This window comes from Thrips palmi, unplaced genomic scaffold, assembly GCF_012932325.1.
Source record: "Thrips palmi isolate BJ-2018 unplaced genomic scaffold, TpBJ-2018v1 HiC_scaffold_5, whole genome shotgun sequence".
Classification (NCBI taxonomy): domain Eukaryota; kingdom Metazoa; phylum Arthropoda; class Insecta; order Thysanoptera; family Thripidae; genus Thrips; species Thrips palmi.
This window is the reverse complement of record NW_023144632.1, coordinates 6,078,701-6,102,008: the sequence shown is the minus strand read 5'-3', so window position 1 is coordinate 6,102,008 and position 23,308 is coordinate 6,078,701. Positions and strand designations below refer to the sequence as shown.

At 54.1% G+C, this 23,308-nt stretch overlaps 4 protein-coding genes across 4 annotated transcripts; 2 read left to right on the top strand and 2 right to left on the bottom strand.

The window, feature by feature from the left end:
- Positions 1 to 121: 121 nt before the first annotated feature.
- Positions 122 to 1,742, bottom strand: LOC117650647 (trafficking protein particle complex subunit 6b). Its single transcript, XM_034394208.1, has 4 exons — positions 1,424 to 1,742; positions 1,176 to 1,237; positions 898 to 1,099; positions 122 to 680 (listed from the first exon to the last, which is right to left on the bottom strand). Exons 1-4 carry the CDS (start codon positions 1,502 to 1,504, stop codon positions 555 to 557), a joined length of 471 nt encoding a protein of 156 aa, XP_034250099.1. The 5' UTR covers positions 1,505 to 1,742; the 3' UTR covers positions 122 to 554.
- A 95-nt stretch (positions 1,743 to 1,837) lies between these two features.
- LOC117650646 (probable serine/threonine-protein kinase samkC) lies at positions 1,838 to 4,926 on the top strand. The gene is made up of 9 exons (XM_034394207.1): positions 1,838 to 2,084; positions 2,541 to 2,880; positions 2,962 to 3,124; positions 3,192 to 3,330; positions 3,415 to 3,492; positions 3,624 to 3,724; positions 3,806 to 4,385; positions 4,471 to 4,593; positions 4,680 to 4,926. Exons 2-9 carry the CDS (start codon positions 2,558 to 2,560, stop codon positions 4,742 to 4,744), a joined length of 1,572 nt encoding a protein of 523 aa, XP_034250098.1. The 5' UTR covers positions 1,838 to 2,084; positions 2,541 to 2,557; the 3' UTR covers positions 4,745 to 4,926.
- Positions 4,927 to 7,355: 2,429 nt separating this feature from the next.
- On the bottom strand, positions 7,356 to 8,066 carry LOC117650648 (vitelline membrane protein Vm26Ab-like). The gene is made up of 2 exons (XM_034394209.1): positions 7,963 to 8,066; positions 7,356 to 7,732 (listed from the first exon to the last, which is right to left on the bottom strand). The coding sequence occupies exons 1-2, from the start codon at positions 7,972 to 7,974 to the stop codon at positions 7,433 to 7,435; spliced, it is 312 nt and encodes a 103-aa protein (XP_034250100.1). The 5' UTR covers positions 7,975 to 8,066; the 3' UTR covers positions 7,356 to 7,432.
- A 13,099-nt stretch (positions 8,067 to 21,165) lies between these two features.
- On the top strand, positions 21,166 to 23,298 carry LOC117650805 (pupal cuticle protein G1A-like). Its single transcript, XM_034394407.1, has 3 exons — positions 21,166 to 21,230; positions 21,336 to 21,950; positions 23,254 to 23,298. The coding sequence occupies exons 1-3, from the start codon at positions 21,219 to 21,221 to the stop codon at positions 23,296 to 23,298; spliced, it is 672 nt and encodes a 223-aa protein (XP_034250298.1). The 5' UTR covers positions 21,166 to 21,218.
- The last annotated feature ends 10 nt before the right edge of the window (positions 23,299 to 23,308 follow it).

The following is a 23,308-nucleotide window of genomic DNA, read 5'->3' as shown; positions in this document are numbered from 1 at the left end:
CGTGCCTCATCTGAGCATGCAACTGTGATTTTATTGCTGTACCATTTGATACTTTTATAAACCAATGCTTGTACATTTAATTTTTTTAAAATATCACCTTGAAAAAATAAAGAAAAGTATATTCTGATCAACGTTTTCTGTATATTTCATGACTGAGCAAAAGTCCTGTACATTTCTAATATGCCATTGAGTCGCTGACACAATGCTCTTACCAAGTTAGAAAGACTTCAGTGAGAAAAGCAGAACAAAAAGTTCATGCTCCTTAACACTATACAAACTTAACAATCAAACACACTACTGACACATACATTCTCACCATTTTTTATACACATAAAGGCTAACAAACACTTAAGTCAGTTCAAATAGTACTAGTGGAAAAAGTAGAGAAAATACAATTCAGAAAGTAAGATGAGAAAAATTGCAATAGAAACATGGCACAAACTCAGGAAAAGATGTATGCCATAATTGATGCAAAGGTAATTAAAATGACTCAATAACAAATAATGATCATTTAAAATAAATCATTTATAAGAAAAAGTCTTCAACTGCAAATTTTATGACCTCTGAACATGAATATGGAATTTGCAGCCAGGCATATTCTGAACTTCCGCAGTGACTAAGCATTTAATACCCAGATTTGCCAGGGCTCCTCTTATCAGCCCACAGGTGAAAGCAACATACTGAAAAAAAGAAGAACAAAAATGAATACACAAGTAGAATTCTGCTTCAAGATTTTAAGGTGTATGTTTGACTTAATTAATAGCAGGAAAGCAGAAACACAATTTTAAGACAACCCCACTGAACATGCGTCATTATGGCTACAACTAACAGATACTGCATTCTAAAAGGCACAGCGATTCTGCTACTCCCCAAGTGGTTTAAGGCCAAGCCACTCACCTTTGGTGCTGATTCTAGGTATTGACGTCCAGATGATAATTTTGATAGAAATCGAAAAGCACAATCATGTAAGACATAAATTCCTTGGTGATTGGTCCTCAAATTGTCAATTTGTTTCTTGTAAATAGTGGACCACAGGTCTGTGCAAATGAATTTGACAGTATCTAACTCGTCGTTGAACCGTGGACGTTCTTTTGTCAGTCTGTGAAGAAAGGGAACATTAAGGAATTCTATATCTGGTGAAATAAGAGATTTTTTAAAATCGCTAATGTGCTTACCTTTCAATAATCCTGAATCCAGATGAAAACCCCATGTACTCCAAGGAAGAAAGGTCATCTTTCTGTGAAAAGACAAAACAGACATTCACTAGACACCACCATGGAAGGTTTCTAATGACAAGTTACAATAATCTTGATTGAATCACTCCTCAAAATATTTGAAGCGACTTCCATTGAACAGTGAGATAGTAAACATAACCTAAATAATGAAGCTTTTACTGAAATATTGTGACAAATGAGAAACTTGCCTTGTTCTCTCGAGCTGATTTTTCAGTGACATATCCTACAATTTCTGAGTGCAAAAATTCGTAGAGAGATTCATCTGCCATCGCGCCGACCTCAAAAATTCAGTAGACAGACAGACGTAACAAAACGCGGAACAATAACAACAATCACACACAACAACTAAAGTGGAGGCGGCAGCCGGCAGACTTCACAGAATGAGTCCCGAAGCAAAACGATACTGATAGACGTTAAGATAACAAGATTCTACATGAGAAAAATATCCACAGTACATATTTGAAAGGCGGGGACTTAAATGTTGCATGTGGAGCAGCTCTTCCATGGATGAACGAACGATTTCGATACCTACTTATATCTGCCGTAGGCTTGACCGGAATCTCTGCCCAGCAGCTTCCTGGCGCAAAAAAAAGAAGTAAACAAAAACTAACGCAAATTTGATTGGGAAAGCAACGCCCCATCGTATCAAATCTCAGCCCCCTTTTAGATTTGGGGCTGTTGCACGGGGTTCTCGAGGACCGGGCCGCTTCAATAATAAAGCGGCGATGCTGTGAAGTGGCAAGTACCCCATTTTGGGTCCGTGGGCATGCAGCAGCGGCCACCAAAGTGCGACGGGGCGTAGGCCGTCCGTGCCTGGACTCGGACTCCTGTGATCGATTTATTGTCGGGGTAAGTGAACTGTATTTCTGTCGTGGACAGAAGGGGAGTTTTGAGACGTTTCATTACAATTGCGTCTTGATTCGTGATTGTGATTGGAACGTTGTGAATTGCTTCTCCCCCTTTCTGTGTAGCCTGTCATGACAATGCTCGGCCGGCTAGGCAATTTAACTGGTTGCCATGGTTACCTAAACATTGTCACTTTTTTCATTCGTTAAGTAATACATGGAATGCAGTTCAACTTCATATGGAGGCTCAGCTGTTGTTGAATGACAGCCAATGACAGCTTACCAATTTTCTTTTCGTATGAAAAGAAAATACTATTACTTCTCATTTTTAATTCATCCTATCATAACCTCTTTTTGTATTAGCTATCATTTGAACCGAATTCTACCATGCATTTGTTTAATATGATATCCTGCCCTAAGCCTCTTTCCTCCTAAAAATAATGAAAATTACTTTCTTCAGGTCAGAAACTTGAAATCATGGATCTTGCAGAGATGATGAAAACCATGATGGCCAAGGAATCTGGTTCTGCCACTGCGGTAAATTCAGCTGTCGCTGGTCCTGCTGCAGTGGGCAGCCCTACTATCATGGCAGGAGCTGTTGGACCTGGCACTGGACCTGCACCCAACAGTCAGTCAAGCACTTCAAGCACACCCTTCGGCACAACCTACATTACAGAAAAGCTGTACACTGTACTGCAAATGTATCTGCAGCATAAAGGCTGGAACTCAGTGGAGCTCTTGCAATGCTTTGCTGAGATGAAAGAAGCTGCTATGATTCCCAATGCAGCAGCATATTTGCAGTAGGTTTCTTTGTACTTAACCACAAGTTTGCATCAATGGTTCTATGCTACCAAAGACTCATCATGATTTTTTAAATTTAGGATGATGGCATCAAGGGTAACACTGGACACGCAAGCAAGGCTTGTGCACAGAGAAAATGGTAAACTTATTCTGCCATTTGAGCATTTTGCCAATGCTGTCATGTTAAAGCATATAAATAGACCTCACACCATGCATTTGAATTTGGAAGCAACTGTTAGAGCTGTAAGTAAAATTCTCTCCCTATGTGTGTATTTATATGAATGGTACTCAAAATCATATTTGCCAATAGGTAATGGAGTCCTATACCATTGGCCGTGACTATTTTGGCATGGAGAAAGAATTCATTTATGAAGTGGTGCAGAATTGCCCTGAATGTCGCTATTATAAAAGCCAGATGCCATCATATCATACACTTCCTGAAACCAATGGTAAGCACAAGATTTCTTTTTGCTTTGAATAGAAGTTTGTTGTTCTGTACTCCTAGTTTTCATTTCCTATCCTTTCTAATTTAGATAAGACATCTAAGGGAATGAAAGACCTTATGCCAAATCCTCAAAGGCAACATCAAGACTACAAGTCAGCTTCCAGAGGTACAGTATAATCCTTTCTATAGTGCATGAAATGTTTCTACTCAAACTATTTGTATAATTATTTTGTCAATATATTATTCCTTTTATTAAAAACAATGCAAAGTCCTTGACAATTTGCTTATATTATTTAGGTCAGATGCCTCAATCACTTGCTGATGCAAATCTTTTGAGAGGTGGAGTTGGGACTCCTGCATCATTCTCAAAGCCCCCTTCAGCACCTGAATATTCGCAGGTACGTTTCATAAAAAATGTTGACTAATCATTATGTGTCGATTCCCTAGATGGTACTTACCTAATTATTTTATGTTTCTAGTCCATGGACCTTGGAAGTCAATCCATGGGAGATCTTAAAACAGTCAACGCCATGCTTGAGTTGAGTAGAGCAAAGGCAGCTGCTGCAGCAGCTGCAGCTGCAGCCACCACGCATCCGAGTCGCAGCAACACTCCAGCACCAACAAGAGCTCAGCTTCTGAATGCCGCTGTTGCCGCCCAACAGCAGCAACTTTTGGCAGAAAAAGCTGTCCGTAATCTTCAACAGGAAAAGCAGCAACACCAGCTGCAACATCTGCAGCAACAGCAACAACAACAGTTACAGTTACAGCAACAGCAACAGTTACACCAGCAGCAGATTCAACTTCAGCTTCAACAGATGCAACAGCAGCAAATTCAACAGCAGCAGCAGCAGCAACAGCAACAAAAGTTGCTTCAACAGCAAAAGTTATTGGATCAATTTCCCACTATGGTGGACCCAAAATTAACTGACTTCATGCGGTCAAGCTTAGACAATTTAGACAACTTCTCCAGCTCAAATAAAGACTTACTTGCGTTGCACAATGGAGCCTGGTCTTCTCATGATGATCAAAGCTCTTACAAAAGATCTTCAAGCATGGAAGGTAAATGAAGAACCTGATGTGTGATCTGAGTTATATCCCACATACAGAACTATAGGCCTTCTGGACTAATCTCTTTTGTTCACAGGCGGACAAGAAAAAATTGTTCGAGCATTTGCAGAGGTGATGAGAAACTTGCACCGCATGAAAATGTGTATTAAACCATCAATGTGCAAGCCCTATGGAAAGCAGTCAGAAATGCTGCAAAAGAGTGAGTTTTTTCCTCTTTATTAGTTTTTACAGTGTCTTTTTGTGAAAGTAGTGTATTAATTTTTGTTTCATTTTGTAATTTTTCAGCTCTGGAAGACACATTACTACTAGTTCAGGCGATGCGATCTTTCTTGCCTCCTCCTCAGTACTAGTTATTGTTGAAAGGCGTGGGAAGCTACCAATACTTTGGCATGTTGCGCTTCCAAGTGTGTTTCGTGACTCCTCCCCCTCCCCCAATTATTTCTTATCAGAACCAATTCATTCAGCTGTATTACATTATTGCACTTTTATTTGCAATGTGTTGAATACTACTGTGTCAACATTTCCATATCTTCTGAAGATTATTTGTGCTGAGAACATTGAATAGATGTTTTCAGAATTTTAGTCTAGTCAAGGATGGGGTGCAGGCTTTTGAATAATCATCACCTTTTGGATATCTGTGATATAATTTCATCATCAGAAACAACGTTTGTATTTTTTCTCCTTTGATCTGGTGCTACGTTTTTGTGTAAAATGCTGAAAGCAATTTTTAGTTTCTAGTTACTTTTACATGTAGGCTAGCAAATTTATAATTTTTTTAAAAATCTCATTTTAACTTTAAAAATTTTGTTTTTGTGTTTTGATCTGATTTTTGTCAACTTTTGTTGCACCCTTTTAAACTTTTGTTCCAGTGACTCTTCTCTGGATTTACCTAGATAAGAGCAATAAGAGGAAGTTTTGAATTAATTCTATAATGAATAACAGGTACCATTTGGGTTCTAACTTAGCATTAAAAACTGTTAAACAGTTTGTGTTAGTTGGTTGAGAACTGCAGTGGTTTTTGTGTTATGAGACTGTGAACTGTTTAGTTATACTTACTTTTTCATTGTCATCCTGTTTGCTTGTGCAATTTAACTTGAATTGTTCTTACCAAAGTTACTTCCATTTTTGATTGTCACATGTCTCTGGAATTTTTTTTCTTTCTGAAATGTGATTTTGAAGTTTGTTCATGTTGATGTAATGTTTTTTATTGTTCTTTGTTATGTTAAATTGGCATAGCCAAACTGATGGTTCTTCAACCAATATTAGAAGTGTTTTTCTTAAAAGATTTGTCTTGTCAAATTTTGATTGTTTCTGTTTTTGTTTTGTACCTTCCTCTGTTTCTCCTTTGAGGAATATCAAATTTATCTACCTACATTTTAAGGTAGTCTAAAAAACAAATCAAAATACCTTGCGGAAGATAAGAAAGCCTTATCTTTTTAATTTCTATCTTGAAATGAATGCTTTAGAAGTGTGTTGTTAAATCAAGCTTTTCTAGTATTCAACCAATGACATAACTTCTGTAGACTGTAGGATAATCTGTGTCTCATCATCATAACTATGTATTCTAAGTTTTGCTGGAATCGGTTGACTGTTTATAGACTGTATTTCTTATCACAGGACTTGATGGAATAATCTTTTGTCTGTAAATAGTGAAATTGTTGCTTTTACTTCTTCCATAGATAATGCCATAGAAAATGATTCTCTTAATGCATTTGCATCTTAAAAATTAACTTTATTTTTTGTCTCAAATATGTAATGTAAAATGATCTTCACATTGTACATTTCATGGATTATTCTGTGGCCCCACCACTAAGCAGAAAGTCCTGTGGGGCATTTCTGTGTGCCAGCAGTCAGCAGTGCCCTCGAGCACGCCAGATGCTACCTTTATGTGTGTTCAAAAGGACAAGGCTGAGAAAAGTGATGAAAGGAGAACATGTTGCAAAAGGCTTCGTTAGTTAAGCATTGTATTTAATACAGTATTTGTGATTTTAAAAAATATGGAAGAAATCCATTTTTTCCTTTTATTGGATTGGGAAACACTATTATTATTACTACTCAGCAGACAAGTTTGTTTTTATCTTATCAATTTAGTGAATGTTGCTTTTTATGTGTGATCTGGATGTCAAGTCTCTTTTCTCTGTACTGATTTCTTAAAGTACCTAGTAAAATTTTGTGTTGGTAATTGATAAAACGAAATTGAAATTAACAATCTAGTCCAAAATTGACTGACTGTTTAAGATAAGTAGTTTGAAATTTAACGGCTTTCGGGAGATATCGAGGACTTAACTCGGATAGTAGTCGCATCATTCCCCATGGTTTATTTTACTGTAAACTTTTGTCTCCAATTCTATTGATATATTTTAGGATTATCCTTCATATTACATGCATCTCTCACTGTTGCAAGAAAGTTTGAGTTCCCAGTGCCCTTTTTTTTTCGGTTTCCGATTCTCTTATTCACATGAAGTAAACCTCTGATGGTTATGTTCCTTAGTAGGGAGTTTTTATTTGTTTTTGTTGTTGTTGTTGTTGTATTGCCATGTTCCTTTTTTGTGTTTTAGAGTAATTTTTGGAAGCATTTTTAAATTTCTTTTTTTTTTCAAAAACATTTTACTAAAAAAATTTGGTTTGATGAAAACAGGTACTGTTTCTTTCAGTATTGTTGACTCTTTCTTCTCAAATGGAATCAGTCGCAAAAATGATATGGTATTGTACAGCTTATGGGAGTTTAAGCTTGCTGGGAGTCTGCTGTTACAATTCAGTTTATCTTGCACTTTGTGTCTTTGTTTGTGTTCCTTAATATTCTGCTGCCTATTGTATGGAAAGAAATAAAATACAAGATGAACTCAATAAATTGTCACTCTACTCAAAATGATTTTAACCTTAATTAATTTTTGGAATCTGAGAGACTCTGTTCTACGGACTCAGTGTGGTCAAACAGTCGAAAGCAACCGACAGAAAAAGTACAAGCAGACATTAAGAGATGTAGTTTATTTCTCCGGACTGAATGAAGGGGTCATAAATAGAGGTTGGCGGTGCATTTAGTAGGCGATCTTGTAGCCGTGCTGCTCGACGGGCTCAGCGTGGACGGCGACGTTGTAGCCGGACACGTAGGAGTGGGCAGCAGGCACGGAGTAGGCGACGGGGGCGGCGACGGGGGCAGCCACAGCCACGGGGGCGGAGTAGGCAAGAGGGGCGGCGATGGCGGGGGCAGAGTAGGCCGAGTAGGCAAGGGGGCTGGCAGCAATCACTCCGCTGTGAAGGGCGGGGACGCCAGAGTAGGCCAGGAGACCGGGGGCGGGCTTGGCGGCGGCGACGGCCAGCACGGCGGCGAGGACAACCTGGGGCAAGACAAAACCATCAGACACAAACCAATCACTTTCGGCGACGCCCAGGTGTTGTGCCTCGGGTGGTGGCCCGCAACATGATAGAAACGCCGTTTCCACTTCGTATGGTGTGGACAGGCCGTACAGATACGGAGGAAATCTAATCTGTGATGCCGAGACAGGGCACGGAAACTGAGGGTGCAAGAGAGAACAACGAGACTTGTGATGCACGAAACACTACTTACCAGCTTGTACATGGTGATGGGATGGATAATTTGCCTTCGGGAGCGAACTGCAAATGTGCCTGGTCCAGGACCCCGCACCACTTTTATACGAAGTCCAGGCGGTCCTGTCGGCCTGCCCCCTCCTTCCTGCCTCCCAGCGCAGCCGCTGCCCGCCCCGCCGCCCCGTCGCCCCGCCCGGAAAAAGGAACGAAACACCAAGCCGACCACTCCACAAACGGAGACGCGACTGTCTTGCAAGCAGCAGAAAACAGAACACACTCGCGGCTACAGTGTAAGACATGCAGCCTAGCCTGGTCCAGTGAGTGCAGTGCCCTGGCAGTGCCTGTGCCCTGCGATTGCTTTCGTGGAGTACTGCGTTGTCGCAGGAACAAGTGCAGGCGTCTGGCGTCCGTGACGTGACAACGTACCTGGGCCCAACGCCGTGGGGGACGGGGAAGACGTCCCGAGCAGGCGAACATAGGAGCAGGAGTGCATTTCCCGCACGATGGTCGCTCGGCCTGCAGCTAATTGATGCTCAGCGCAGGGCTGGTAGTATTTCAGGCAACTCCAAGCGCATCGCCACACAGTAAATGGGGCAAACCAGGGCCAATCAGCAGAGCCCAAAATGGACCATCGACGATTTGGCCCATTTTTGGCTCAAATGTTACCTACCCATAGGTAAACTTCGGGGTAAAATTTCAGCCACCTAGGTGTCGTTTCATAGGAGTTATGGGCAATCTTAGTTTTTGACTTTTTTTCTTAAGTGGTTTTTGACCGAATTGCTACATTTTCCAAAAATCCCTCTCAAGTCTACAGTTTTGCAGTTTTGCCCCTAGTTGGCTAAAAACTCGTACTCCAACGTAAAATTGCATGAGGAATTCGATTTCAGGGCCCAAACGGACCCCTGGGCAGTCTATCATAAAGAAAAACGCAAATTTTGACGAAAAATCACTTTTTTTAAGGTTTTACGTCGGTGCGTTTTAAAGCTACACCCGAATCCAAACTTGGTCAACTCAATGCGGGAAATCGTACCTCATACTACCACCTAAAATAGCACGGCTCGACATTTGGGTGGTATGGGTATGGTTTGGGCGCTGCAGCCTTGGGAACTTTTAAATTATGAAAAACAAGCAAATTCCACCTTACGGCGAGGTCAACCCTCCTGCATTGGCTGTTTCGGGTTCAACTGAGGCCCCGCGGTAAGATTTAAGTTAGAAAGGTCCTTCTTACCCCTCACTACCATCACTGACCCTCTGAGAAGCGCACTGAGGTCACTTTTGGGTCCATGGCTGCAGCCAAAATGACAGAATTGACGAAACGCCTGAAGGGTAGGCAACTTATCCTACGCGCCTGAAGGAATTATCCTACGCATGAGGGGGGCTGTTCTGGTCTAATAAAACATGTAGTCTAATATCTGCTTCTTTCATTTTGAAGAGGATAATGATCACAATTTTGACAAATTTGGCAGTTAGATAAAATACTAAGCTAGGAACAAAACTTGGCTCATTATACATTGAGGTAATATCGTGAATTGCTGATCATTACACCAAACTAAGAACACAACTTTGCTTAACACGTTCACGACCGGACTCGTTTTGGGCAAACTTCCGCTCAGGACCGGAGTCTGCTTTGACCAAACCATGCATCTCTCAGACCTCGCGACTTGATATAAGCACGAATCATGGAATAACAAAACCAACCAGCTGAAAAAAAAATCTGGGAACCCCGTGCCCGGACGGTCGCGAGGGCCATGCCCATTCACGCGGGTACGGGGTTCCCGTGTGGACGCCAACGACATTAGATGCGGGAACCCAGTACGGGAACACGGTTCCCAGTCAAAATGAGTGCCAAAATCATTTTATTTTCCGAAAATAAGGAAGAAAACGCAAAAAGTCTCAGTTTGAAGCTTGTATGGCCGTTTTTGAGTCCGGGAACCGTGTACCCGGACGGTCCTCAGAGACATGTCCAGTTCGGGAACACCGTTTCCGTACGTAAAAGCGGCCCACCAAGCTAAATGAGGGTATTTTCGGAATCAGCGGAGGGACCCCAGGCCATTCGCACACTTTTTGACCTGTTTTGAGCTGTAACAACCAACCCGATTTCCACACGGCCTTCTTGACGTGCAGCAGAATCGGGCCGTGTCAAAATCGAGTTGGTTGTAACAGCTCAAACCAATTCGAAAAGTGTGCGAATGGCCTGGGCTCGATCCGCTGATTCCGAAAATACCCTCATTTGGCTTGCTGGGCCGCTTTTACGTACGGGAACGGTGTTCCCGGACTGGGCATGTCTCTGACGACCATCCAGGAATCATGTTCCCGTACCAAATTCATCGTACGAGGTCCGTTCAAAAAGTAACTTGCGTCTTTCGTAGAGGCGGTTCCAAAACAATGTGTCTCATGATCGTGACCATTCTGTGAGGCGAAATCGGAAAATCGGATTTGTCCGGGAACGGTGTTCCCGGATGGTCGTCTGGACTTTTTCCCATGGGTTAAGCAAAGTTGTGTTCTTAGTTTAGTGTATGAGCCAAGTTTTGTTCCTAGCTTAGTATTTTATCCCACTGCCAAATTTGTCAAAATTGTGATCATTATCCTCTTCAAAATGAAAGGAGCAGATATTAGACTACATGTTTTATTAGACCAGAACAGCCCCCCTCATGCGTAGGATAATTCCTTCAGGCGCGTAGGATAAGTTGCCTACCCTTCAGGCGTTTCGTCCATTCTGTCACTTTGGCTGCAGCCATGGACCCAAAAGTGACCTCAGTGCGCTTCTCAGAGGGTCAGTGATGGTAGTGAGGGGTAAGAAGGACCTTTCTAACTTAAATCTTACCGCGGGGCCTCAGTTGAACCCGAAACAGCCAATGCAGGAGGGTTGACCTCGCCGTAAGGTGGAATTTGCTTGTTTTTCATAATTTAAAAGTTCCCAAGGCTGCAGCGCCCAAACCATACCCATACCACCCAAATGTCGAGCCGTGCTATTTTAGGTGGTAGTATGAGGTACGATTTCCCGCATTGAGTTGACCAAGTTTGGATTCGGGTGTAGCTTTAAAACGCACCGACGTAAAACCTTAAAAAAAGTGATTTTTCGTCAAAATTTGCGTTTTTCTCTATGATAGACTGCCCAGGGGTCCGTTTGGGCCCTGAAATCGAATTCCTCATGCAATTTTACGTTGGAGTACGAGTTTTTAGCCAACTAGGGGCAAAACTGTAGACTTGAGAGGGATTTTTGGAAAATGTAGCAATTTGGTCAAAAACCACTTAAGAAAAAAAGTCAAAAACTAAGATTGCCCATAACTCCTATGAAACGACACCTAGGTGGCTGAAATTTTACCCCGAAGTTTACCTATGGGTAGGTAACATTTGAGCCAAAAATGGGCCAAATCGTCGATGGTCCATTTTGGGCTCTGCTGATTGGCCCTGGTTTGCCCCAAATGTCTTACGGTGAAAGGCTGCACCAACATAATATGGTGGAGATTTTCTCCATAATACCAGCGAAATTCGTGAAAATCTCCATAATGTACAGTGAATTCTCAATGGTATGTTACGAAGTCAGCTGCACCACCATAATATGGAACATTTTCACCATAATATGGAGAATCTTCACTGTAGAACATTTAGAGTGCATGCGGCGTCGGGGCATCGGAATGACTAACCCGACCTTCTGCGTCGTCGGGAAAACGCTTCTGCGTGCCCCCAAGCCCTTGCCTCCCTGCTTCCGGAAGGGCCATTGAGTGATTGTGCGGCGCAGAGGCACGCCCCCAACCTGGAATGATGGCTCTAGAATGTTTGCAATACCCCGGCCCGGCCCGGGCCCGGCATCCGGCTCTGCCGGCAGCGCAACAACGCAGAAGCGTAGGTCGTAGGTCGGAGGGAAGCCCTCGCTCGCCCTTCCCCCGCTATATTGGCGTAGGAATCTGGAATGTGGAATGCAGCAGCGCGGCGAGTGCAGTCGAGCGACTCACTCTGTCTCTCTCGCACCCCTGTGGCTGCCTGTGGCTGCCTGAGGCACACTCCGTGAGAGCGAGAGAGACAGAGCCAGGAGTGCGGGCAGCGGAATTGCACGACAGCGCGGCGGCGCGGCGCTACACCTGTGATATCCTGGAGTGCTCCGAAGGCCCGCGGGCGCGGACGCCGGCGAGGGAGGGAGGGGGTCATGGAGAGTCGGGGTCGGGGGGAGGCGTCGTCGTCGGCGGCGGCGGCGGAGGTCTCGGCCGTGCACTTGACTTTGATTTGGCGGCCGCCGGCAACCGGCCCGGCCCGCCCCGGCCCGCCCCGCCCCGCCCCGCGGGCGCAACGGCCGGCGGCTGGCGTTGGGTGGGGCCGTCGGGCCGTCGCTGCCGCGGCGTTGCGGCGTTGCGGCGTTGCGGCGTTGCCCCGACCGGCGCTGGAGCTGGAAGCCGCGGTGGCCCCGGGCAACACGACCACCCTGACGCGCCACGCACGGCGCCGCGACCCCACTGCGTAAACCAGGCACAACATGTTCTGTTTCTCCGGTAAGGATTCTGCCCATCATGTACACCCTGTAGCGCCTGTGAGGTAGGCCACCCCACCGGTGCGCAGGACACCGGCGCGGAGACGGTGGCCTACCTTGCCCCTGTGAAGACGACAGGGGCGAGGTAGGCCACCATCTCCACGCCAGTGTGTCGCGGACGGAGCGGAGGCCTACCTCAGGCGCTACAGGCCCTACACAGGGCGATGGCTGCCAAACTTGTACGATAGAGCAACGCAACAGTGTTCTTGTGAGGCCACGACGTAGTTAGTGATCACAGACAGGGACGGGACGTCCCGGCCTTCATCTTCGGGTCTCCGGCACGGTGCAGTGCACGGTGCAGTGCACGGTGCAGTGCACCGCGCGCGCCAGCAGTCGCCGGGACGCGGAGGGTCACTGACACCAGATACATTTCTAATACAACGTCACCGTCGGTGTTGGCGTGTGTGCGTGTGCATGGATGCGGGCGCGCGCGAAGAGCACATTTTGCATAGACCGGCGGTGCAGTGCTGGGGTCGCCGACGACAAGCCGCGAAGCTCGCCTTGCCCAGCGCCCCGCTGCCTCGCCGCCTCGCCGCGCAGGTGCGGAGGGTGGGGGTTGGGAGGAGAGGTTGTCGTGCCGGACGGGGACGCCGGAGAGGCACGGCTAGAATCTCATCTGCCGTTTACGGATTTTCTCAGCGCGCCCTTTTCTCACGCACGCACTCGCGACCAAAAACGCGCCGCATTTTTAAAAAGAAGACTAGACAAACCTCTTTTTTTTTTCACTCCATTTTTTTGTATCGTGGCGCGGACCAGCTGGTCGAGGCGCCAGTGCCGCTTTGAGTCGTTTTGTTCTCCGTTTCCCGACTCTTCCCGCCCGGCCGTTTATCGCCGCGTCGCGACGCGTTCGCGAGTCCGTTGGAGTCGCGTAGTAAAACGGCGCCGCGCGCCGCGTGCCGCGTCCGCCTCACTGGGCCCATTAGTTGGCGTGGCACCCGTGCGGCCCGCGCCCTCGCGCCCCACGCCGGGGCCAGCCGCGGCCACCACGCCCTGCACGGAGCTCCAGTCGCTACACTGCCGGGAGAATCTTGCGGCCCGAGGTAAAAAGAACAATCACAACGAGATCGGCGCCTCGCCCCGCCGCGCCCCGCCGCGCCCCGCCCGCGGACACTGGACTGCCGTCCGATTCCGAGCACTGCTTTCGTCGCTCTGTCTCTCTTGCGCTGATGGGTCGGTCCGTAGGGGTGCGAGAGAGACAGAGCGACGAGGCAGTGTTCGGAATCAGACGGCTGGACCGGGCCAAATGAACTGACGCCGGCGTCGGGCTCGGTTGCTCGGCGGCTCGGCTCGGGCGTGGCCCATTGTTAATTCGAGCTGGACCGCGCCCCTCCTCCGGCCGGCGTGCGGCGCGGTGCGGCGTGCCTCCGGTTTGGCGGACAAGACAGCCCCTTACACTGCTCTGCTCGCGCTGCTCGGCAAGAGTCGTTAGAGGATAGAGGATCGGCAACCCGGATCCACGCTCGAAAACAGCGTGGCGCGTGGCGCGTGGGACGTTGCGGCGGCAGGAGCGGCTGCTGAAAACCAGCAGGATATCGGCGATGACGCGTTTCTTGGTTCGGACGGGGCCGCGTACTCCCGGCTGGCATGCTCGTGCATGAGCACACTCGCTCCGGGCGTTGTTGCAGGTTTTAGCTGTCCGCCGGCAGCGCAGAGAGCGCAGTCAAGGCCCGGCCCGGCGGCCCTCTGCGGTGATTCGTCTGACTTGTGGAGATGCCTCGCCGCGCCCCGCCGCGCCATGGTCAAGGAGAGGCTGAGGCGGGAGGCGGCCCAGGGCCTCGCCCCGCCGCGCCATGGTCAAGGAGAGGCTGAGGCGGGAGGCGGCCCAGGGCCTCGCCGCGCCGCGCCATGGTCAAGGAGAGGCTGAGGCGGGAGGCGGCCCAGGGCCTCGCCGCGCCGCGCCATGGTCAAGGAGAGGCTGAGGCGGGAGGCGGCCCAGGGCCTCGCCGCGCCGCGCCATGGTCAAGGAGAGGCTGAGGCGGGAGGCGGCCCAGGGCCTCGCCGCGCCCCGCCGCGCCATGGTCAAGGAGAGGCTGAGGCGGGAGGCGGCCCAGGGCCTCGCCGCGCCGCGCCATGGTCAAGGAGAGGCTGAGGCGGGAGGCGGCCCAGGGCCTCGCCGCGCCGCGCCGCGCCATGGTCAAGGAGAGGCTGAGGCGGGAGGCGGCCCAGGGCCTCGCCGCGCCGCGCCATGGTCAAGGAGAGGCTGAGGCGGGAGGCGGCCCAGGGCCTCGCCGCGCCCCGCCGCGCCATGGTCAAGGAGAGGCTGAGGCGGGAGGCGGCCCAGGGCCTCGCCGCGCCGCGCCATGGTCAAGGAGAGGCTGAGGCGGGAGGCGGCCCAGGGCCTCGCCGCGCCGCGCCGCGCCATGGTCAAGGAGAGGCTGAGGCGGGAGGCGGCCCAGGGCCTCGCCGCGCCGCGCCGCGCCATGGTCAAGGAGAGGCTGAGGCGGGAGGCGGCCCAGGGCCTCGCCGCGCCGCGCCATGGTCAAGGAGAGGCTGAGGCGGGAGGCGGCCCAGGGCCTCGCCGCGCCGCGCCATGGTCAAGGAGAGGCTGAGGCGGGAGGCGGCCCAGGGCCTCGCCGCGCCGCGCCATGGTCAAGGAGAGGCTGAGGCGGGAGGCGGCCCAGGGCCTCGCCGCGCCGCGCCATGGTCAAGGAGAGGCTGAGGCGGGAGGCGGCCCAGGGCCTCGCCGCGCCGCGCCGCGCCATGGTCAAGGAGAGGCTGAGGCGGGAGGCGGCCCAGGGCCTCGCCGCGCCCCGCCGCGCCATGGTCAAGGAGAGGCTGAGGCGGGAGGCGGCCCAGGGCCTCGCCGCGCCGCGCCATGGTCAAGGAGAGGCTGAGGCGGGAGGCGGCCCAGGGCCTCGCCGCGCCGCGCCATGGTCAAGGAGAGGCTGAGGCGGGAGGCGGCCCAGGGCCTCGCCGCGCCGCGCCGCGCCATGGTCAAGGAGAGGCTGAGGCGGGAGGCGGCCCAGGGCCTCGCCGCGCCGCGCCATGGTCAAGGAGAGGCTGAGGCGGGAGGCGGCCCAGGGCCTCGCCGCGCCGCGCCATGGTCAAGGAGAGGCTGAGGCGGGAGGCGGCCCAGGGCCTCGCCGCGCCGCGCCATGGTCAAGGAGAGGCTGAGGCGGGAGGCGGCCCAGGGCCTCGCCGCGCCCCGCCGCGCCATGGTCAAGGAGAGGCTGAGGCGGGAGGCGGCCCAGGGCCTCGCCGCGCCGCGCCATGGTCAAGGAGAGGCTGAGGCGGGAGGCGGCCCAGGGCCTCGCCGCGCCGCGCCGCGCCATGGTCAAGGAGAGGCTGAGGCGGGAGGCGGCCCAGGGCCTCGCCGCGCCGCGCCATGGTCAAGGAGAGGCTGAGGCGGGAGGCGGCCCAGGGCCTCGCCGCGCCGCGCCATGGTCAAGGAGAGGCTGAGGCGGGAGGCGGCCCAGGGCCTCGCCGCGCCGCGCCATGGTCAAGGAGAGGCTGAGGCGGGAGGCGGCCCAGGGCCTCGCCGCGCCGCGCCATGGTCAAGGAGAGGCTGAGGCGGGAGGCGGCCCAGGGCCTCGCCGCGCCGCGCCATGGTCAAGGAGAGGCTGAGGCGGGAGGCGGCCCAGGGCCTCGCCGCGCCGCGCCATGGTCAAGGAGAGGCTGAGGCGGGAGGCGGCCCAGGGCCTCGCCGCGCCCCGCCGCGCCATGGTCAAGGAGAGGCTGAGGCGGGAGGCGGCCCAGGGCCTCGCCGCGCCCCGCCGCGCCATGGTCAAGGAGAGGCTGAGGCGGGAGGCGGCCCAGGGCCTCGCCGCGCCGCGCCATGGTCAAGGAGAGGCTGAGGCGGAAGGCGGCCCAGGGCCTCGCCGCGCCGCGCCATGGTCAAGGAGAGGCTGAGGCGGGAGGCGGCCCAGGGCCTCGCCCCGCCGCGCCATGGTCAAGGAGAGGCTGAGGCGGGAGGCGGCCCAGGGCCTCGCCGCGCCGCGCCATGGTCAAGGAGAGGCTGGCGGGAGGCGGCCCAGGGCCTCGCCCCGCCGCGCCATGGTCAAGGAGAGGCTGAGGCGGGAGGCGGCCCAGGGCCTCGCCGCGCCGCGCCATGGTCAAGGAGAGGCTGAGGCGGGAGGCGGCCCAGGGCCTCGCCGCGCCGCGCCATGGTCAAGGAGAGGCTGAGGCGGGAGGCGGCCCAGGGCCTCGCCGCGCCGCGCCATGGTCAAGGAGAGGCTGAGGCGGGAGGCGGCCCAGGGCCTCGCCGCGCCGCGCCATGGTCAAGGAGAGGCTGAGGCGGGAGGCGGCCCAGGGCCTCGCCGCGCCGCGCCGCGCCATGGTCAAGGAGAGGCTGAGGCGGGAGGCGGCCCAGGGCCTCGCCGCGCCCCGCCGCGCCATGGTCAAGGAGAGGCTGAGGCGGGAGGCGGCCCAGGGCCTCGCCGCGCCGCGCCATGGTCAAGGAGAGGCTGAGGCGGGAGGCGGCCCAGGGCCTCGCCGCGCCGCGCCATGGTCAAGGAGAGGCTGAGGCGGGAGGCGGCCCAGGGCCTCGCCGCGCCGCGCCGCGCCATGGTCAAGGAGAGGCTGAGGCGGGAGGCGGCCCAGGGCCTCGCCGCGCCGCGCCATGGTCAAGGAGAGGCTGAGGCGGGAGGCGGCCCAGGGCCTCGCCGCGCCGCGCCATGGTCAAGGAGAGGCTGAGGCGGGAGGCGGCCCAGGGCCTCGCCGCGCCGCGCCATGGTCAAGGAGAGGCTGAGGCGGGAGGCGGCCCAGGGCCTCGCCGCGCCGCGCCATGGTCAAGGAGAGGCTGAGGCGGGAGGCGGCCCAGGGCCTCGCCGCGCCGCGCCATGGTCAAGGAGAGGCTGAGGCGGGAGGCGGCCCAGGGCCTCGCCGCGCCGCGCCATGGTCAAGGAGAGGCTGAGGCGGGAGGCGGCCCAGGGCCTCGCCGCGCCCCGCCGCGCCATGGTCAAGGAGAGGCTGAGGCGGGAGGCGGCCCAGGGCCTCGCCGCGCCGCGCCGCGCCATGGTCAAGGAGAGGCTGAGGCGGGAGGCGGCCCAGGGCCTCGCCCCGCCGCGCCATGGTCAAGGAGAGGCTGAGGCGGGAGGCGGCCCAGGGCCTCGCCGCGCCCCGCCGCGCCATGGTCAAGGAGAGGCTGAGGCGGGAGGCGGCCCAGGGCCCAGGGCCCAGGCCTGGCCCTGCCAAGGTGCATGGGCATGGACGAGGACGCGGGATGAGCCCCACCAGTGCTTCGCGGTGCTGCCTCGCCCGTTCCCTCTCGCGCTCATGGTGCGTTCCGCATGGGTGCGAATGCGACAGAGCGACGACAGCACCGCCCGCGGGGTGGGCTAGCCCGCGCTCGCGCCGCTGGCCCAGCTCGATAGAAGGCAGGAAGGGTATCACTCCAATCACTCCTCCGATCCCCAGCAACTTTGAGGCGTACGCCCGCGGGTCTCCGAGATGACAGAGTGGAGCATCGACCCACGCGTACTCGAACTCACGATGAGATGACACGGGCTCGGCAAAGAAGGCTCGTCGGAGGAAATGCGCTAAGGGTCTTTCCAAGGGTCTTTCCAATCGGAATCCGATGCGGACAGGGCAGCCTGCGCGAGCCCTGCGAGCCGGTTCCCTCCCGTAGCGCCGCTCTGGCGCTCTTGGCTCTCGGCCGCGCGAAGCTAGCAGGGGATGTGCACGTTCAACAAACATGCACACACACACACACACACACACACACACATTGTCCCCTTCTACACCCCCCCCCCCTCTCTCTCCCCCACACACTCAATCTGGGCACAGAGAGCCTATCTGCGCACTGTGCGTTCAAAGGCAGCGACGCGTGCAGCGCAGTGAAGGGATCGAGCCTCGGCGCAGCGGAGTTTCAGAGTTTCGGGATGTCGTCATCCACTTCCCTCATGCTCGTGAGACGAACGCGCGGACGAACGTATTAAGGGCTCATTAATTTTGTTCATTGGGTCGTTCAGGTTGTTGATGAGCGCGTCCGCGGTTTCGAGCCACCCGCAGAACTTTAGCGAGCGCCTGAATGCCTGAATAGTGGTGATTGGGCACGCGTTGCTGTACCTGTGTGGCTGTCCCAGTGTTCCATGTTCTTCGGATAACTCGGCTCCAACGGCGACGCCGATCGCGGTGCTCGGATTCCTGCCTGGCTGCTGACCCCACCGCCCGCCACGCGCGGCCACGCCGCCCCGCCGCCCCGCCGCCCCGCCGCCCCGCCGCCCCGCCGCCCCGCCCAGAGAGGCGGACAGGACGGCCGAGTGCACCAGCGCGTACTGCACCTCCCCGAACCTGCAGGCTGAGTCCGTGCTGATTACGAACAGTGCCCTGTCTCTCTCGCACTCATGAACCTCTCTGCGAGGGAGCGCGAAAGAGACGGGGCGACAAAGTAGGCTTCGGATGAGAGCCCCCCCCCCCCCCCCCACACACACACACCCTCCCCCCAGCCGCAAACTAAATTCACTTTAGACAAATAAACACGCAGTCTCACTGCATTCGGACTCCCGGAAATATGATTTCCGATATTAAATTTGACGTTCCCACAAATAGGAACCTTGTTGCTAGAACTCGAGAGACTCGGTTTCATGGGCGCTGTGTATGAATGCGTCGTTGGGCGCCTGTCTCTCGGCGCAGCATTGTGCAAACTTTGGGCGCCTCTTTCGGTACGAAATGTGATCGAGTCAACTCGTGTGGATGGCGGCGCATACACTTAGGGCTATGGATGCACACACACACACACACCCAGACCCACACAGTAGGGCTGTGCCCACCACGCTGTGCCCGTGCCTCCCAGGCTGAACCTTGCCGACCAGACTGTGCCCACCGCTGTGCCCACCAAGCGTTGCCCGCCTCGCCACGGCACGGCGCTACGCGTCATTACTCTGCGCTTCTCTTATTGTTTTGGTCAGTACCGGTTCCTTTGGGTGTGGCAAGGCCGTTCGGAGGTTCGCCCCCCCCCCTCTCCCCGCTCTCTTCATCCCGGCGAAATGGAAATGAACCGCTCCAATTGGCCCGCCCGACTGAAAATAGATATCCATTATTTCCTCCAAACTACAGAATGGAGTCCCGGCCCTCTATCTGCGCCCAGCACTCGGGAAACACCATTAACTAAGACGCTTTGCAGCCTCTGCCGCGCGGCGGGCTGCTCTATGGATGTTGGTCCTCCCGCTGCTGCCACTTCCACGAGATGGCAGTGGCGCGTCAGCATACTCCAAACTTCTGTATGCATCCGATCAGCAATGGCCGATCTACATAGCCAGCGAGCTCGTCTCCGAAGACCGATCTACTCAGCACTCAATCAAAAAGGCCGTTCTACATAAAGCGATTGTAAAATGTAGATGAGGCTATGGGCGGACCGGATGCATCCGGCGACTTCTGTCCGGCAGCAGGACCGAATCAGATTCTCCAGCACCTGATAGGCGCGTCCAGTTCAGGGCGGGACGAGACATTACCCCGCGCAGAACCTAAAGTCATCAAAACGATTTGGGCAGAGGTGGCACATGCCGAGAGACCTACGTTTTCTCCAAACATATGACCTTGAAGATGGGGCGTTGTCACCTGTCTCGCCGTGTCTCGCCCTGCAAAGCGTGCTCACAGATCCGAATTTAGATTTTCTTTTGTTTTTGTTTTTTTCTCGTCTTTCTTCTGGCAACGCGTCACTGGACCCATGAGAGTCGTAAATTTCTAAGGGGGTTAATGGACTTCAAATATGACTGAGTTGACGTCACAAAGACGAAGCTTGTGTTGCTTGCCAAGCTTTTTCGTGCAAATGTACACAGGAGTTGGCGAATTTAGTTTGATTAACATTAAACAAACCCACGCGTGATATTGTGTAAGTTCTTGTCAAAACTTACATAAGTACATGTTAAATTAAACTACGCACTGGTAAAACAAAATGAAAATAGAACGACATAACTCTCCAAAATAAAAATACTACTTTTTTTTTAAGGAAGAAAGTGGAGGTGTTAAATGGCAAACCCACTGTAGGCCAGAGCAGGGCGCCAGCCTAGGAGATTAAACAGTCCTCGTTCTGCGAGTTCCGCGCGAAACTCGCCGCGGACTCGCCACTCCGGACAGACACCGCGGTCCACATTAAACCCTACGCCCGTAAACCGCCAAATAGTGACCTAGAGAAGGAGAGGAGCGAGTGGCGCACGGCGTGGCGCGCGGCGTGGCGGGTCACTGGGGCAAGCTGACCATCAGCACGCCGCCAAATCGGCATTCGGCACTGGGAAAGACAACCAAAAACGTGAACTGTTTATTTTTTGTCGGCTTTTAAGGGGCACATTTAAAAAAAATTCACGCACGCACGTACGGGAGCAGTAACCACTAAACCTAGTTTTTTTTCATCCTTTCCGATCAAAACATTTTAGGGCAGCAAAGAAATCTTCAGAAAGTTTCAAAAAACGACAAGTGTTTCTGACCACTCATTTTTCACTAGCCAAGTGCAACACCCCCGAAAGAGCAAAATCAAACATTGAGCACATTGACCCCAGCCACACGCCTTGCCGTGGTGTTATGACGCTTCCCTAGTGTCTGCAAGCCGTCCTTCGATGCAGCGCGTCGGGCAGCCTAGCCGTGCCCAGCCCGCCCAGCCCGCCTAGCCTGCCAGCCACAGCGTCCGGCCCGCGCAGCCACACCGTCCAGGTCTTCCTCCTCTCCCTTCTTCTTTTTGCGGGCCGCAGTGCGCGGCGCGGCGGGCGGGGAGGGACGAGGGGAGGACCGGCCGCAGCCGTCGTATAAAAGCGAAAGGCTGTCTCTGCGGCAGCACACTTCCTTCTGATCTTCGCGGAGGACAACACAGACCAAACATGTACTCTCTGGTGAGTGATCGGCGTTAGTCCATTCTGGTCGATTTGTTTGCCGCCACCCCAATTCTACTGGGGTATTATTCAGAGGGCTAACATTGCCTTGCCTTTGCCTTGCAGGTGGTGTTGTTCGCGGCCGTGGCCGTCGCCTCTGCTGCTCCCTCCGGCCTCGGCCTGGTGGCCCCCGCGGTCCACACCTACGCCGCCGCCCCCGCTGTTCACACCTACGCCGCTGCCCCCGTAGCTGCCGCCGTGGCGGTCGAGTCCCCCACCGTCGTGGAGACCCGCACCTCCGTGGGCTACGCTCAGGCTGCCGCCCTCAGCAAGCAGGTGCACTACGCCCCCAAGCCCGTGGTGACCGGCTACAGCTCCTCCGTCATCAAGCCCGACCTCGGCGCCCTGGCCACTCCCCTGCACTCCGTGCTGCAGCAGCGCGTCCTGGCCCCGAGCCGTGCCGTGCACACCATCACCCCCCAGGTGACCCAGGTCCAGCCTGAGCTCCACGTCCAGAAGGTGGCCGTCGACGTCCCCGTCCAGACCCCCTACGTCAGCGAGGTTGAGGTCCGTACCCCCCAGGTCGTCGCCAAGACCGCCCCCGTCATCGCCGCCCCCGCTGTGGCCACCTACGCCGCCGCCGCCCCCGCTGTGGCCACCTACGCCGCCGCCGCCCCCGCTGTGGCCACCTACGCCGCCGCCGCCCCCGCTGTCCACACCTACGCCGCCGCCGCCCCCGCTGTGGCCACCTACGCCGCCGCCGCCCCCGCTGTGGCCACCTACGCCGCCGCCGCCCCCGCTTACACCACCTACGCCGCTGCCGCCCCTGCCTACGCCACCTACGCTGCCGGCTACCCCGCCGTCAACACCCTGGGCTACTCCAGCTACAACTACGCTCTGTAAGGAGTCGGCCGAGGCGAGACAACTGGACCATTTTGGCGACCCACTCGTCGCGGAGCTGTCCCGCACCGGCTGCTTCCTGATGACTGAACGCCAACACCCCACCCGACCCGCCCTGCGGCGGCGCGGCAGCCGCGGCAGCGAACGCAAGCTGTGAGGCGGCTCGCTTGGGGTCCGTCAACTTTACAGTCTGGAATAAACACCTCCGACAACTAAGAGTGTTGCCTTGACTTTTGAGTTCCCCTCGTTCCCCCGCACACTAACCGACACGAGGAGCGCTGTGGAGTGGGCGGGCAGTCCAACGCAGGGAACCCGGCAGCCCAATCAATTAAACGGCCTCAACGAAAGGAACGCGTGGAAACGAAAACGAAGGCGAAGGTCGCCATGCGGCGCGTGGCACGCGGCGTCGGTGGCCGAACCGCCGAGTTGGTGCCCGTTGGGTGGCCTACCCACGGGCCCACGGCGCACACCGCGCCGCGCCGTCTCGGAGCCACGCCGCGGCCACGCCTGCAGTCCCGGAGTACGTCGTTTGAAGACGACTCTTTCTTGCATAAAACTAAAAACCCGGTGTGCGTCCAATGCGAAAAACATGAGTCATATGCCAAACCGCATCAGCCCCCTGCCCCCTCACCACTCAGCAAAGCAACACATGGTACCACAATCGAGTCATACACGCCACTCTCTTTAAAATTTGGTTTACGATAAGACAGAAAAAATTGAACCCCACGACCCTCTCCCCCCGCAATGGGGTTCGAGCCGCCTGCTTAACTTCGGTGTTCGTTGTTGCGTGTCAACGCCTCTACGCTCTCGCCTACCATCGACTGTGGAGTGCGACTCGTCAAGAAGGGTACAAGGTAGCTTTTATACAGACAGCAAAATAAAAGAGGACGTCGACAAAAACCATTGAGGACCGGATTCGAACCAGAGGTTTTGCCTGCCGCAATGCAGTGCGCAAGTGCCCGCGACTAGAAAAGCTTGATGCACTGCGAGCCAGCAGCGGTGCTGATAAAACTTTGGCAGTGACGTGACGTACCCTCCGCGATTCGGAACAACTGTCTCCAAGTGCCCTGCTTGACGAGTCGCACTCCACGGTCGATGGCATTTCAAAAGTTTAGAATTTTTAAAATAGGTTTTAAATATTTAGGTACTTTTATTTTTATACTATTTGTCAAGTCCAGTTGTATTGTGAGCTTAGTCTT

Excerpts from the sequence above, each read along its gene's own strand:
- LOC117650647 (XM_034394208.1), bottom strand. The coding sequence starts at position 1,504 with ATGGCAGATGAATCTCTCTACGAATTTTTGCACTCAGAAATTGTAGGA. Across the intron at positions 1,238-1,423 it reads AATCAGCTCGAGAGAACAAG|AAAGATGACCTTTCTTCCTT; the intron begins GCAAGTTTCTCA and ends GTCTTTTCACAG. Across the intron at positions 1,100-1,175 it reads GGATTCAGGATTATTGAAAG|ACTGACAAAAGAACGTCCAC; the intron begins GTAAGCACATTA and ends CTTTCTTCACAG.
- LOC117650646 (XM_034394207.1), top strand. The coding sequence starts at position 2,558 with ATGGATCTTGCAGAGATGATGAAAACCATGATGGCCAAGGAATCTGGT. Across the intron at positions 3,493-3,623 it reads CTACAAGTCAGCTTCCAGAG|GTCAGATGCCTCAATCACTT; the intron begins GTACAGTATAAT and ends TATATTATTTAG. Across the intron at positions 4,594-4,679 it reads GTCAGAAATGCTGCAAAAGA|CTCTGGAAGACACATTACTA; the intron begins GTGAGTTTTTTC and ends GTAATTTTTCAG.
- LOC117650805 (XM_034394407.1), top strand. Across the intron at positions 21,951-23,253 it reads ACGCCGCCGCCGCCCCCGCT|GTACTTTTATTTTTATACTA; the intron begins GTGGCCACCTAC and ends TTAAATATTTAG.